At 31.4% G+C, this 15,777-nt stretch overlaps 1 protein-coding gene across 4 annotated transcripts in view; it reads right to left on the bottom strand.

The window, feature by feature from the left end:
* Positions 1-419: 419 nt before the first annotated feature.
* LOC145252722 (CCR4-NOT transcription complex subunit 3-like) overlaps positions 420-15,777 on the bottom strand; it is a 135,187-nt gene continuing 119,829 nt past the window's right edge. For all 4 annotated transcript variants that reach the window (XM_080112566.1, XM_080112567.1, XM_080112565.1 and 1 more), the window contains 7 exons: positions 14,211-14,270; positions 10,605-10,634; positions 9,837-9,942; positions 9,026-9,260; positions 6,745-6,877; positions 4,110-4,235; positions 420-2,137 (listed from right to left, as the gene is read on the bottom strand). In XM_080112566.1, the coding sequence (XP_079968692.1) occupies positions 2,039-2,137; positions 4,110-4,235; positions 6,745-6,877; positions 9,026-9,260; positions 9,837-9,942; positions 10,605-10,634; positions 14,211-14,270 (789 nt within the window). In that variant the 3' untranslated portion in view covers positions 420-2,038. The remainder of the gene's footprint in view (positions 2,138-4,109; positions 4,236-6,744; positions 6,878-9,025; positions 9,261-9,836; positions 9,943-10,604; positions 10,635-14,210; positions 14,271-15,777) is intronic.

Raw genomic sequence — 15,777 nt, 5'->3', positions numbered from 1 at the left:
TTTGTGGTCATTTCAAAGATTACCTTTCAGCCTTTTAATGCCCGTTTATATAGGCTGACTTAATAGAATATAATAACAAAGAATGGAATAACCTTTCAAATTGAATAATATGGAGAAAGCTGGTTTTGTTTAAAGAGTTTTGCAATTTTGTTTACATAAAGAGCGTTTCATGTATTAATATTTTCCACTACAAAATTGAAAACAATAAAAAAATCTACAATTTTTCTGAATAAGTTTAAACAGATTTTAAAGATTGAAAGAAAAAAAAAAATAAATAGTTCAAGCTCAACGGAGGAAGAACATAAAAAGCTGAAATAAAATTGCATTCCGTCCCGAAAGAAATGTTCCATCTGTCATACAAGCTAATGTTTTTAAAAAATGGATTCTAATAATTATTAAAAATTACATAGAAAATAAGATCTACATAAATTCTGATTTTTATATCATTAACAAAAACATGTAGACATGGATATAGATTTTTTTTTTTCTTAAGAAAATTTAACAACTTTTTTTGTATGATAGAACACAGGATAAAATCTGAGTTAAATGTTCTGCCCAAGAAATGGAAACAATAATCAGTTTCGGCAATACTGTGAAATTTCAGAAGGATTTTTAATTGAATTTATTTGTTTATTATTTTATGAAAACCACTTAAAAAAAAAAAAAAAAAAAAATTAAAAATTAGAATCCAAGAGGAAAAAAAAAGACTGTCCTTCTCTCTACTTATGAAATATACACACACACATACATACATACACACATACATACATAGATACAAGAATAGATTTAGTAAGATATATTGGGAAGTTTCCATTTCTACACATATATCCAAATTTTTAGAAGAAAAAAAATTCTGGCTTTGGACAAAATGCGCCATTTTTAAGTAAATAAATAAAATGAGAAAATTTAGTTCTTGTCCAATTTCCTCCATATTAAAAATAAAAAAAAGTCTGTATGATGTAGGCATTTGCAATGAAACAAAAATATATTAAAAAAATCACGTAAATTGATCAAGTAGTTTTATTTTTATAAAGAAAACTATTTTTACGTGGGAATGCATGGGCATTACAATATAAGTTTGAATAATTCCGTTTTCTCCTTTTGCTTTTTTCTTAAATTATTTTCAGAATGCTTAACGAAGCAGCTACTGTTCTGTTACTCATAAAATTTGATTTTCTTTATAAAAGTAAGACTACTTCAACAATTCACAGGATTTTTGGAATATGATATTTTTCATTTTGTCATGGGTACATACATCAAAAAATTTTTTTCTTTATTTTTTCATGTAGGATGAATTCTGGACAAGAACCAAAAATTCTTATTTGCATCCATGCATACGAGTTTCACGAGAAAATCGATAGAAACCGAGACACACACACACAGAAAAGAAAATATAAAAACTGAAACTTGATATTGAAATCATAAAAAAAATTCTCTTTAAAACACCAACCAAAAGAAATAAAATGCAAAATTTAGACTTGGTGTAGAAAGATCAGCAGAATTGAGGTAACCCAATAATTCTGCAATGTCCACTTTTTTTTATCTTCCCATAAATACGAGAATCTAAACTCAAGAATTTTTATCCTTTTCTTTTATATAACCTTTTCTTGCTTCCTTAGAATAAGAGATCTGCGATTTTTGATTTCAATGTTCCTTTCAATTTTGTTCTTCCTTTGGTGTTCAACAGAACTTCAGGTACGTATAAACCTATCCACAATGAATAATAGTAATAATAATCAGAATAGAAGAAATACTGTAGTCCTTATTGATTTAAAGAGAGAGAGAGAGAAATGCCTCAATCCCAGCCTACCAAACTTGGCACTGGTGGTGGTGGTGGTCGTAGTAGTGATTGATTATTCTTCCTGAATGATCACCATAATAGTAGTAATAGTAGTAGCTGTCGGTTAGTCGTAAGTTGGTTGTTGTTTCATTCTTCTTTCATCTTGTCCTATGGCAGTAGAGAGGAGACGAGAAAAGCATCCTCTCTGTAGGAAAGACATGGCAGATCCGAGAGGCAGGAATACCCAATGTTCCCGACTCAGTTCAAATCACGGTCTTCTAGGTACCTGTACTCAAACGTGAATCCTTCTTTCTTCCGTTGGCCCCATTTTTCATAATCAAAATAAATATATGTGCCCTAAAAAAGAAAAATTAAATAAGCCTTTATAAATATATTTTTAAATAAACAAATGGAAACTTATTTTTAAAAATTATAAACTTTCAAGAATGAAAATTCCATATTTTTATCCATTTCCTTTTTAAGTCTTTGAAAACAATGGAATCCCTTCTTTTGCTGTTCTTAAACGACAGATTTTAAAATTCTGAGAAAGCAGTAATAAGAGTTTTAAAAGATGAACGTTTAAATGTGGACCAGAAAACAGAAAAAGATGTGGCCTTATATTTAATGGTTATGTATCATTTCTGTACAGAAGTCTTTGCAAGGTAGGCTACTCACACTGGCACACAAATCGAAGGAGAAAAATGCGGTCCATTTGTATAGTTGGAAAGACATTTTTACTATTAAACAAATGTTGATAGAAAAACAACATAACAGATTTTATCAGAAAACTTAAACATTCACAATCCAAGGAAGTTGGAGATAACCAGGAGATTATAATATAATAAATTGCTTGAATCTAGGCTGCAATATAAGTAACGCCATTTATCTAAGTGAAACAAAAATTAAAGCCTTTTTGGTTATTTTTTACTTTTTCAAATATTGTAGATGCTTATGTATAAGTTAATGTGCATTTTAAGACCAAAAATTGTGTAATTTTAGAAATTACCTGTGTACAAATTGATTGTAGATTCTAGACAAGTTAAATGGTCTGTATTATGTCTCTTGCACAGATAATTTCATTTTGGTGTTTTTTTGTAAGACATAAATTGTTTCTTGGCATCTGCGAGCGATAATGTGCATTTATGCAAGTGTGGTCGATTTTCATATACAGAACCAACCTGCTGCATACTTACATGCAACGAATGTTGCTAAGATATTCTGATCAATGACATGCTGTAGACTCCAGGTGCAGTTACTGTTTTTAGACATAATTTATTGCACGTACCATAATAACGTAAATGCATACATTGCATGAGCTGTAATATACTGTAATAATGTGAACGCATGTGTTAAGTGCCATTAAATGGTTTCATTAAATAGCTATCATTAAATGGTTAAAATTTGCTGAACTTAGCGACAGAATGACATCGTAAACATTACATTTCCTAACCTACTAAAAAAAAAAAAAAAACCTCATATCATCCCCGAATACATCATACTGAACTTAGGCCTATGATCATCTAGAGAGTGAACATTGCAAGAGCTATTCCAATTATTATTATTATGCCTCCTATTGAAAAACCATGTAGATGCTTACATGCTAGCAAACACTGTAGTGGGATTCGGAAGAAGTGCGATTAATTACTAGGATTACCGGTATATACAGAGTGCACAAACAAAATGGCATTTTCTATGTTATGATCGAGTGCCAAGTTGCTCTTTAACAACATTACCTATGTATAAGTCCACCCAAAAACATTACCTATGCACAAGTCAATCCCCCCCAAAATAACATTAAAATCGGTTCCCAGAAATTCTACTTATACACAAGTATATACGGTACGTATGTATGTATTGCTACAAGTTAATAAAATCAAAAAGGGCATTATTTATGCCGCACCATCTGTGGCTAAAGGGAGGGACGTTAGCCTGCCAAACAAAATCGATTGGGTTAGAAGTTTTAACGCTTCACGTCTTAAATACTGAATAAAAAGATAGATAGCTTTATACAAACTTTAAAATGAAAATGCCACTATGGAAAGCAAAACAAACTTCATCTCTTAAAATATACATCTTTTTTCTTCTTTTCACTTTTGGACAATCATTGTGAAACTTATGAATTTCCCTCATTTCTAAAACAATTGTTTTTAGCACAATACAGAGTAATTATAGATTAGTTGTGTATCCAATTTTTTATGGAATGACATAAAAAATTGGATACATACTATTTATGACCAATAATTCTTTGCTTGGCAAGAAAAGAAAAAATTCTAATACAAGATTAAAATTTTTGTCAACACAATTGTGTTATCTTCATAAAAATGATTACCTGTTCATAATCGTCTGTGATAGTTTTAGGCTCTTCGTGCCTTTGAAACCACATCATATACTTTGTATGGAACCTCCAGGATTGCTTTTTCAAGGCTTTTGCTGCCAAATATTGAGCTTTGGTACCCTGGATTTTAAAGGAAAAATAAATAAAAATGAAAAAGTAAATTTACAGTCCTATATTTTAACACTTTCTTGACTTTCAGGTTAGGATCAAAGTGTAGTATGTAGATGTTGTGAGTTCTGTGTATATCCCGGACATCCATAGGATAAAAGAATGGTAACAAACTCCAAGGATTTTGGCTTTTGTTTGTGATGTTTAATGAACTTTCAACTTAAAAAAAATTTTTTTTTACAATTTTATTTTTATGTAAGGGTGTTTTTAAGTGTGCAATTTTACTATTTACACTGATTTTTTTTTGATTTTTAAATTTTTTTTTTATATTGTGGTATGCATTTTGCTTCTGTTGCTTAAAATATTTGGGCCATTCTTTTGAAGATAGTTTTTCAAGTTGCTTGGTAACAATATAATCAATATTTCTATATATTTCAATGCAGGTTAACTAGTGTTTGTTTCTTGTCAGATATTTTTTTAATACAATTTTTTACAAATTAAATATATACTAATCAGTTTCTTTAAGTTATACTTTCAAATAATGTTTTTATGTGTTATTTTGTAATATTTGCTGCGCATATAATTGCATAGTTTTGTATTTTATTAATATCTATATCAATTGTTAGTTCTTGATGATAATGTTTACACAAGGGTTCATCTTATTTAAGCAGTTGTACACGGGTCGGTCTTAAGTAGTTGATATGCATACATGTCAATATGGTGTCTTTCCTTCAATTAGTTATTTATGGAATGATGTTCATACAATTTACTTTGACGAAAGGTGTTCTATATGGTTTGCCATTTTGATTTTAAACTGAGATTATTTCTTTTTGTGCTTTAACTAAAGCATGACATTCTTCCAGTTTATTGAAAAATGTAAGGGATGTTTGATCGCTTTTCTAAGCTAACGAAGGAAGATAATCTAAATATTATCAACTGTTTTTCTGATAATTCCACTATTGCCATGATTAGTAATTATATTCCTGTTGGGTAACCTTATAGTTTTTTTGTTTATAAATGCTGATGGTTCAACTTTATTTTCATTTTTAGATTCATTTGTATAGATTGCTTTTTGTCCTATGTATTTCTTACCAAGATCTCCAATTTTTTATTGGTTATGCTTTTCGTTTCATTGTCTCAGTGCAAGATCAATTTTTAGTTTAGTTAGTATCTATGACGGTAGAGATATTTGAGAAAATCTTAATGTGTATCTCCAAGTGATATAGTATGGTTGATGGTTTATTGGTGAAAAAAAAATATGTGTATATGTTTTATATGTTAGATTATGGAAGTTATTTTTAATATTCTTGGAAACTAGATACAATTTCTGATTAAATTGTACAAAAAAAAAAAAAAGGATATGTCATTTTAAATTTAAAAATTATTTGAACAATTGGAATGCGTCTTTTTTTTTTTTTTTTTAAAGAAATTTGATTCATTTATTTATTGCGGACTATTATCCTCATCTTTCAGCCAACTATTCCTCTGGCCTTTGTCAGGTGGTTACTGCGACGGGATAGGAACTCTGAATCTCCTGACTGCATCCTCAGCAATTACTGCCTTCCATAATTGTTGTCGTTTCACCATGTTTTTTGGTCAACTAAACCTCTGGTCAGCTTTGGGTAGGATTGAAACCGCTATCTTCAGACAATGATCACCTGGAACCATAGAGATTCAATGTCTATCCACTATGAAGTTCCTATACCGTCGCGATTACCACCTGACGAAGGCCAAAACGTGACAAAACAACAAAAAAGATGAGGATAATAATCCACAATAAATAAATGAATAAATAATACTCATCTCAATAAGCATTGCAATTAAGAAATTTGAGTATTTTAGAAATTTGTTTCAATATAAAGTTTATCATGAATGGCTATTGTTTCCTCACAGATATGGATTATAATTTGATTGACTAAAATGATTTTAGAACCCCATTGAATGCCACATCGAAACAAGCAAGCTAGGAGAGTAAAAAAAAAAAATTTACCAGATTTTGGATAAAAATTTTCATTTCAAATTTCACAAAGATGGCATTGAGACATCGATAAACTATATGTATAGATTCCGAATCGTAAAAAAAACAAAAAAACCTGACCATTTTTACTCGCGTTCTGCCAAAATTACAATTATTTGCAGATCTGGGATTGGTTATGTTTTTTGTCCCTCAATCCTTTTTTGAGCATGTCAATTGAAAAATATGTTTGTAATGATTATATGACAAATGCATGGAAGATGAAACTGTATACATAGTGTCAGCCTTATAGGGCAAACGAAGAGCAGAAATGAACATTAATGACGCTTTAAAAAAAAAAAAAAAATTTTTTTTTTTTTTTAACACCCGCATTTTTGATTTCAATATTCAGTTAATGGTAAAAAAAAATTAAAAATCATGCAATATGTAACCATCAAAGTTACATTGATGCAAAAAAGACACGCAAAACTATTTTTAAATTAGAAGTAAAAGAGCAATGAAAAATAAGTGGGGAAGGAAAGAAGAGGGGGGGGGCAGTCTATTTACCTCCATGTAATAAAAAATGAAGAATAATGTTTCTGTGGAAAGTCGTTGAAAAAATTCTACCGTATCTGCATGTTGAGGTGGAATTTGAGGATAATATGATGGAGTCTGGCAAGGGTTGCGTGGTAAATACTGCCTGTAAAAAAAAAAACATAAAAAACTAATTAAATTTTATTTATTATTTAAAAAAAAAAATAAAAAAAAAAATCAACATTTAAATATGACAGTATAAGAAAAAAATAAAGTGCAAGAGAAATATTAAAACGCTTCCAAATAATTTAGCATTTATTTAGATAATTCTATGTTTCTGAATTTTTGAGATGAGAATTGATTATTCGTATTTGGATTATTTGGACTACTATTTTCACCTTGAATTTTAATTTTACAAAAGCTATTTACTACAAGGATTGGTGGCACAGTGGATAAAGTATTTAGTAAAATTCAGTTGAAGGTTTAATCCTCTGTGTGGCAACACTCAAAATACAATTGTGAATTACTTAACGTTTCTACCAGATCATGGCTGACAGAATGAAAGCATGCTACCCTCATGGCTTTTACATTCAAAATTCTATGCAGATTCAGAAATTTGACAGAAAGATTCTCAGAGTTTGACAAGATACATCTGAAGAAGGTTGGAACATTGACTGAAATGTTGTAAAAATAACACTCGAGATGAGAACAGTAGTCTGAATTGTTAAAATATGAATTTGTCAAGGCATTTTGTGCTCATACATGTTATCGCCTTCCACACTCATTAACAATGTAATTGGCTGATAGTCATGACTAACTTAAATTTTTTTTTAATGAACTGTTTTATTTTATTATTTTGTCCTGTAGCCCTTACATTCCATTTCTGACAAAATAGGAAGAATTGCTGTTTTCGGGGATTAAAATACCTCATACTTGTCCTTTATTGAAAATTAAAATAAGATACGTATTGAACACGTTTGAAGCCAAATAACTGCAACGTGAAATTTTTTTATAAAACAAACGAGTGTTTATTTTAAAAAAATATATTTCGGAGATATACTCCTTTGTCAATCTATATATATATTTTTTTCTATTTTTCTTCGCCATGATGCAGAGTGGAAGAATGTTCAAAGAATTAAGTCCACGTGATGTTAGCTGCAGGGTTTTTATGTAGCCGGATAGTAACGCGTAGTTGTGTGGTTTGAAAATCTGGGTAGTTTTCTTTGTTTATATCCATTAGAAGCGCTGAGTGAAATTTGAAAATTAAAATACTTCCACTCGACATCATGGCGAAGAAAAAGAAAAAAAAAAAAAAAATTAGATTGACAAAGGAGTATATCTCTGAAATATATATTTCTTAAAAAATAAACACTCGTTTATTTTATAAAAAATTTTGCATTGCAGTTATTTGGCTTCAAACGTGTTCAATACGTATTTTATTTTATTTTTCAAATTTCATTCAGCACTTCTAATGGATGTAAACAAAAAACTACCCAGATTTATCCTTTGTTGATTTTTGATGCTGAAGTAGTATTTTTTATATTTTAACTCCTTACATCAAGTGGTTTCATGCCTTGTTTGAAGCGATTTCCATAAAAAAAAAAAAGTACAAACTTTATCCACCCCCAACCACATACCCAAAAACACCCGGGTACCTACCGATTTTTTAAATTTTAATATCAAAGCCATTTTTCACGTGTTCGTTTTTCTGTTTTCATCGTTCGTTTGCCTTACGTTAGTTTTTTTTCAATGTTTTGATTACTCCTCCCCGCTTAAGTTTTAATGTTGTTTTCTTTTTTTACTTCGCTTATAATAAACAAACCTCGTCATTGACGTTGTCGTCGTCGTAACGCTCGACGACTTCCGTGCGCGCACCTGTCAATTTGGTTCTTAAATAAATTCAAACATCTTTCAGTAACTCATTCTGACTGGCTAATTTTATTTTCAAACTTTGCCTCACGGCTTCGGGTTCGATCCTACCCCCCCCCCCCTCTCTCCGGTTTATTTTTTATTTAACACCACACACACCTCCAAACACCCGGGCAACGCCGGGTACCCCCGCTTGTATAAAATAAAACAGACGTGTCTTTCTGCATCAGTGTGTAAAAAATTTTTTTTATTTGTTTTCTTTTGTCATCATCGACATGGCTTCCACTATGAAGTCATTTAAGGAAAAAAGGTACGTTTTCTTTATTTACTTCCCAATTAACTTAATAAAAGTTATTAACCCAACAAGAAATGTAATGTGTTTATATTTTCACAAAAGAAGGAAACACGTAGACAAATAATATCTACATATTTCTACCATGCTTACCGTAACCTTTCAGAATCTGATGGGTGTGGTAAATGATTAAAAGCTGCCTCCAACATTGTAAGCTGGTAATAATTTTCTTTTGTTAACGGTGAAGGCCCCAATGGTGCCACTCCTAATATAGGATTTAAGTGTATCGTAGTTGTCTGGGGTGGTAATGCTGCTTCTTGGGAAGACACTCCATGCTGAGATGGTGCCTGCGTTGTTGGTGGAGTTGAGGTTGCATTCTCAAAAATTACTAAAAGGAAAAGGAAAAAAAAATACATAAGTATAAGTTAAAGACCTTCATGCAAAAATACATCTTTAAATGAAAATACCTATCCCTGAGATTAAAAACTAAAAGACTTGTTTAAAAAAAAAAAAAAAAAAAAAAAATTTATAAATTGTTTTCAAGCAATTTAAAAAAAAATTGAGCACTTCTTCGTTATAAGAAAATTAAAAATATTAAGTAATATCAATGGTATTTAAATTGTCATGTCATAGTAATGAACATATCTAAAAACTACGAAAAACGATATGGTAGAAAATCAATTATTAATGTTAACAGTTTTTGAAGAAAATTAGCGAAAATTGATTAATTAATTTTTCAGTTTTCAGAAAATATTTATCTCCCTTGTTACAATTCGAACTCTCAGGTTTCTTCCCCCCCCACAAAACTCACATTCCAACTTTCGTATAAAAAAAAAAAAAAAAAAAAAAATGCTTGCTTCAACTTTCCAGCCAATTAAGCAAAATGTTTTATATGATAAATTTTTTGGTTAATTTTACTTCCTTACATTGTAGGGCAAGGTTTCCTCAAATAAAGAAAGTGTACCTTTCTCGGCCGTTGATGCTTCAGAAGTTGGTATATGATTTTCCAACCCTGCACTCACCACTGCTTGTTGGGCCATTGACTTTAAGGAACCCAAAGAATCAGGAATCTGGAGAAAAAGAGGAAAACTAAATTCATACAAGCGGAAAATTTTTTCAACAATTTCTTGGCTTTTTAGATTTAGGATAATCTGGCAAAATTGAATTAACGGCCCCCATTTTGCACACATAGTGAGAATGTTTTCAATTTTATTTATAAAATATCCTTAAAAAAAAAAAAAAAAAAAAAAAAAAAGACGTGTTTTTATGACTAAAGTTAAAATTTTAAAAAATGTTAATATAAAAGGTCATAAAAAGAATGCCTTCCCTTAAAGTTACCGCTAACCGAAGTCAGAGTGGATTTATTTGTAACTGTTAAACTTTAAGGGGGCCATTAAATCTTGATTTTGTTTAATATCTTCATTTAGAACAAGTTATAAGTGCTCTTTATGCTAAACATGAAGGGAAAAAATAATTAAAAAAAAAAATACATCAATTATTATTAACATAATGTACGAAGAATGAAATTGTTTTTTTTAGAAAATGGAGAATTAAAACATTGTATTTTTTGTCAAATACTTTTATATCAACAATGTTTTTGGATAATAATGCAGCATTTTAAGTTTGTTTACAAAAACTGAAAGTGTTATAAAACAAAAAATTTCATAACGCCAAAGATAATAAAAGTAGAATTATGCTCAGAGTTAAACATTTGGATAAATTAAAATATTACCTCATCATCATTCAAAGCTCCATTGGATGCCTGAACAGCAAAAAAAATAAAAATAAATAGTAACAGGTGTAAAATCATTATTTGATTAAGAAAAAAAAAAATTGCGTTGAAACACAGTATGGTTTAAAATTGCGTTGAATCACAGTATGGTTTAACTTTGATTGGTTATTTTATTTATTCATTTATAGTTCTTTTACAAATTTATGAATCTTATCGATGCATCCGAAAGACAAGTCATTTTTTCATAAGAAAAATAATATATTGTAATACACAAACAAAAAGATCAGTCATTCTCTTAAAAATGGGAGCCTGGCTTTTTACATGAAGCTATTTCATATCATGCCAGCATTTTCAGATGCAAGTTGTTTCTTTTTAAAGTAAAAATGAAAAAGGATTCTAAATGAATATTTATGAAAGTTTTTAATTTATTACACCAACATTATTATCAAAGCAACTGTTATTTAAATAAATAATACAAGTCTTTTTAAATACTATATATATAGCAGAAAGCAAAAACTCAAACAACTATTTGTAGACCTACTTTGCATAAATTTTTTAAACAGTTTAGAAAATAAACTAGCAAGACCCATGTCCTGGCATTGCCTGGAGAAAATAGAAAATAATTTTTCAATATAAAAAGAGTATACTTGTTATTTTCATTTATAATTTGACTTTTCTTTGTTAGAGGAGAAATCCTCCTAGACTTATAATAATAAAAAAAAAGAGTAATTATTAAAATTAAGGGCAGAGTTAGGAATGACGTCAGTTTTAAATGTAGAGAAAATCCATCTCCTGATTGGGACAAAATTAAAAATGGCTGGAATCTAGAAAGATTCTCTCTTCACTGACTGAGGAGCAAAAATATTAATAATATCCCAACAGAAACTACACTTTAAAATTTATTATAATTATCAAAATCAAAACAAATAAAAAATAAAATTTGAAGCTTTATTAGTTTGGAAAAAATAATTTAATTGAAAAGAACTTTTAGCTTAAACATCCTGAAGAAAAAAAAGTGATTGAAATAGAATTTCCCAATGTTTTTGAAAATTAAAATTTTTGTTCAAATTTGAAGTGGTCCCTTTTGGGAGGATGGGTAATTCAAGTGAGGGAGTAAAAAAAAAAAAAATTTGAAAATAAAATAACATGTAGAGACAGAATAGCCTCAGGTGTGAGAAAGTTTTCAGAGCAACAGAGAGAACCAATTTTACGAGAAGCAGAAAGAACAATGATTTAATATATGAACACCAAGAAAGATTTGATGAGAAAGAATAGACAAAGAAGTTTTAGAGTCCATTTCTCATTGAGAGCAGAACTATCCATAACAATCTCTGGAAGAAAAGGGACAGGCCTACAATTGAAAAACAATGGTGGAGCTTTAACAGGATAAACCAAACAAGCCACTTCTTACCTTAATCCATACCTGAACCCAGATCAACTTCTAGATCAGCTGAATATTCCAACTGATCCGAGGAATAGGAAAGAGAAGCAATATCGGAAGTGAGAGTAGTGTTATCAGCATAAATATTAATTTTCTGAATAATATTTGCTGGAAGGTAATTTATATAGAGAAGAAACAATGTTGGATCTAGAATACAGCCCTAAGGAACACTGGTATGAATAGGGAAAGAACATGGAGATAAACCATCCAGAGTTACTCGCAAGCTTCAATCAGAAAGACAAAGAATTTTAATTCCAATACTAAAATCTCAAAACTGATGTAGAAGACCAGGATGCCACACTGTCGAGTGCTATGACTACCTTCTCCTGAATTACTCATTCAGTTACTAGATCAGCTGTTGAATGAAAACAACAAAAGCCATACTAAAACATCACTAAGGAGGCCAAAACTTAAAAAATGAACAAGCCTGCTGTTGACCAACCTCTCAAAAATTTTGTTAACAGAAAACTAACAGGATATTTAATTTGATCAGACTGATCAAGATTTTTAAAGATAGGAACAACAGAGGACTCCTTCCAACAAGAAAAACAGGACAGAGACAAATAGAGATAGAATAATTTTGAGAGGCTAGAAGTTCAGGAACACAATATTTGAAAACAGGAATCAAACCAGGATTGGAAGCCTTAGATTTGTCAAGACCAGCAAGAATTCTAGCAATCATCTTTGGAGTAATAATTACAGAATCAAGATTGATCAGTTTTCAAAGGAAAATCCAGAAGAAGAGCATTAGAATCATCAAGAGAAAAATTGTCAGCAAAAATCATAAGAGCCAATCTTTTGAGACGAGATATTCAGAAATCCTTTGAGAATAGCTAGACAGCCTCAGAAATTGCTATCTTGCAGGCATTGCTAGCTCTTCTATAAGATAGTCTAGAAGCCATGCTGATGATACTGATTGATGTAATGATTATGATGGGCAATGGTAGAAGCACAAATAGATGAAAATCAGGAAGAAGAATGAGGTTTGGTTTGAAACTGACGATGAGGAATTTAGGTGTCAATTTCAATAAGCCAGTTTTTAATCTCTTTATAGCAGCAACATTCAGAGACATACAAAAAATAGGACTCCATGGAACATCACATAGGAAGGTGCAAAGCTCATCCTAATCAGCCGTCCTGTAGGTAATCATCTTCCTATGAAAGGGACCACCAATTGAAGATTTAAAAAAAAAAATCAATCTCAATAACAGCATGATCAGAAGAACACAATGAAGGTGAAGAGGAAATAGAACAGAAGTGAGAAAAAAAGATGATTGATGAAGGTCATTATCAGGACAGCATGTAGAGAAGGTGAAAATTTGAGACAAGTCATAAAACAGAAAATTAGGACAGATTTCACCAGCAAGATCTGTGCAATTAGAGTGGGGGAGTCAGTCAAAATGGTGAGCGCTAAAGTCAATAAAGACAGAGCTTGACAGATGAAGTTGTAATACTGTTGGATATAACAACAGAGCAATCACTATCAGAATGGAAATGGTATAAAAAAAAGAAAAACAAATCGGAGGTGGAGTGCAGCAAAAACAGATAAAAATACATCCATAAGATTGGAGACACATACAATGGGAACATCCTTGTGAAGAAATATAGCAAGACCATACAAATGTGTGGAAGAATCTAACACATGTAACTTTCCACATGTAATCATTGCTATCAATAGATGAATCTACATTAGTCTGACAAAGAGCAAGAATGTAAAGATATTTTTGTGCAAAAGAATGGACTGAGCATCAGGAAAGTTTGACTTCTGATGTTACTTTCAGAAATAGTATGATGCTTGTGTGAATCTGTTGAAGGCATGATAAAATAAAAGAGAAAAGTAGAATCACTTCAAGACCAGCATTCAACCCTCTGAACTCCAAACAGGCCAACTAAACTGACCAACAAAAAATACACCCTTTAACTGGTTATGTGGCTAACCAGAAACGTGTTTTTATCATGACAGCATCACTCTCCAACAAAAACTAACAATAATCTTGCCCTAAACATGTAAAATACCAGACTGGCATATCAAAAATGATAAGGGATAATATATAATACAGGAGAAGAGGGCCAGAGAAAATAAGCCTGTCAAAAACAAACAAGAACTAAATAATACAGTAGAGGATTAGGGTCAGATAAAATGAAGAAGCAAAGTTAAGACTTACATAACTATTTGAGTAATCTGCAGCTTGGGGAGAATTTAACTGCTGGAAAGTGGCTTGCAGCTGAAAAAATTTAAAAAATAAAAATAAATTTTAAATAATTACCAAATATCAAAAAATGCCAAATTCAGTTGAATGTGATACAATTACATTTTTTTAAGATGAGATTCATTATTTATGCACACTTTTAGTTGTAACTATTCACATGAAGAAATTAGAAAATAATATTTAAAGTGTTTCAAATATTTTATAACCGTTTTTAAATCTATATATATTTATAAAGTAGTAGTGTGCGTGTGTGTAAACTCTCCCACGGCTCACACTACTAGACTGATCATGACTAAACCTGGCATGATGATGGTCCCCCACCTAAGGATGGTGTGCACCATTTTTGAAGGTCAAGGTCACAGCCTATTTATATATATGTATGTAGAAATGGTAATTAATAAAAACCTGAAGAAAGTGCTCAATACTGTTGTAGAGCAAATATGCATTTTATTTTTTATTACCGTATTTTTCTGTTAAGTTACATTATTGTCTCGGCTACACGACCGTTTTTTGGCCGTCATGTAGCTTCCTCAGACTTTTACAGAAATGTTTGTTTATGGTGGAATGAAAGGGTGAATGGTGTCAGGGGAGGGGTTCAAGGCAAGCGGAAAAAGAAGGGAACAAGGGGGAAAGGTGGGAGGGGGTTGCTTCGTATATCGGTAATGTTTTAGTTTTGGAGTTTAAGGACATTAGGTGGTTGTGGGGGGGGGGATCTGGGAAGTTCATCTCTGGTGTGGCTGAGGGCATAGGGATACATGGAGGGGAGGAGGGAGATATGTGGGGGTAGGAGAAGAGGAGGTTACTTTAAAATTCGAGTCCTAATGTTTAGGTTGTTGGCGTCTCGTTGGTGAGATGATTTCTTAAGTATGTCTTGACCTGTGGGGTGTTCGCTTAGGGGGCATGATTCGGTTTATCTATTTGATTTTTATTTGTTGTTAAGTGTTTGGAGAGGGTTAGCCTGCGGCCATACGCATGAGCACACACATGCGTATATATACACGCACATATACTTAAAGAAACATTCACATGCACACATACATCGCCGCCATGGCATGTAAACACATGCACATATGCGTACATGCATGCATATACACCCGCGCTGCTCCCGCTGACCCCAAATTTTCCTTAAGGTGTTAAATTGAGTACGTGCACGTAAGCATGGATGCGCACATACACATCTACACCCATGCAGGCGTATACATGGGCCTACATGCTTATATTGATTCAGATATACTTGCATCCCCACGCATATATGCAAGCACACACGCACATACAGATACCTATATTCGTGAACACATACATCGACATATACACAGCTGCACGCTCCTACATCCAAGGCAAGTGTTGGATCACACAATGTTAAATCAATTGATGTGAATGTACCAGTTCCTGGGTGTAAATAAGTGTGTTTTATCATTAAAGAGGTATAGGTTTTCGTTATTTATTATATTTTCTATAATTTTCCCCATTTTGCTTGTTTTTTCACTTCCCCATATCTCATTATGGCTGTTTAAGTCTACCA

Source organism: Euprymna scolopes, chromosome 29 (assembly GCF_053919585.1).
Source record: "Euprymna scolopes isolate OS-2025 chromosome 29, ASM5391958v1, whole genome shotgun sequence".
In the NCBI taxonomy this organism is placed as follows: Eukaryota; Metazoa; Mollusca; class Cephalopoda; order Sepiida; family Sepiolidae; genus Euprymna; species Euprymna scolopes.
Note: the sequence above shows the minus strand (reverse complement) of the source record. Positions and strands in the feature narration are given on the sequence as shown.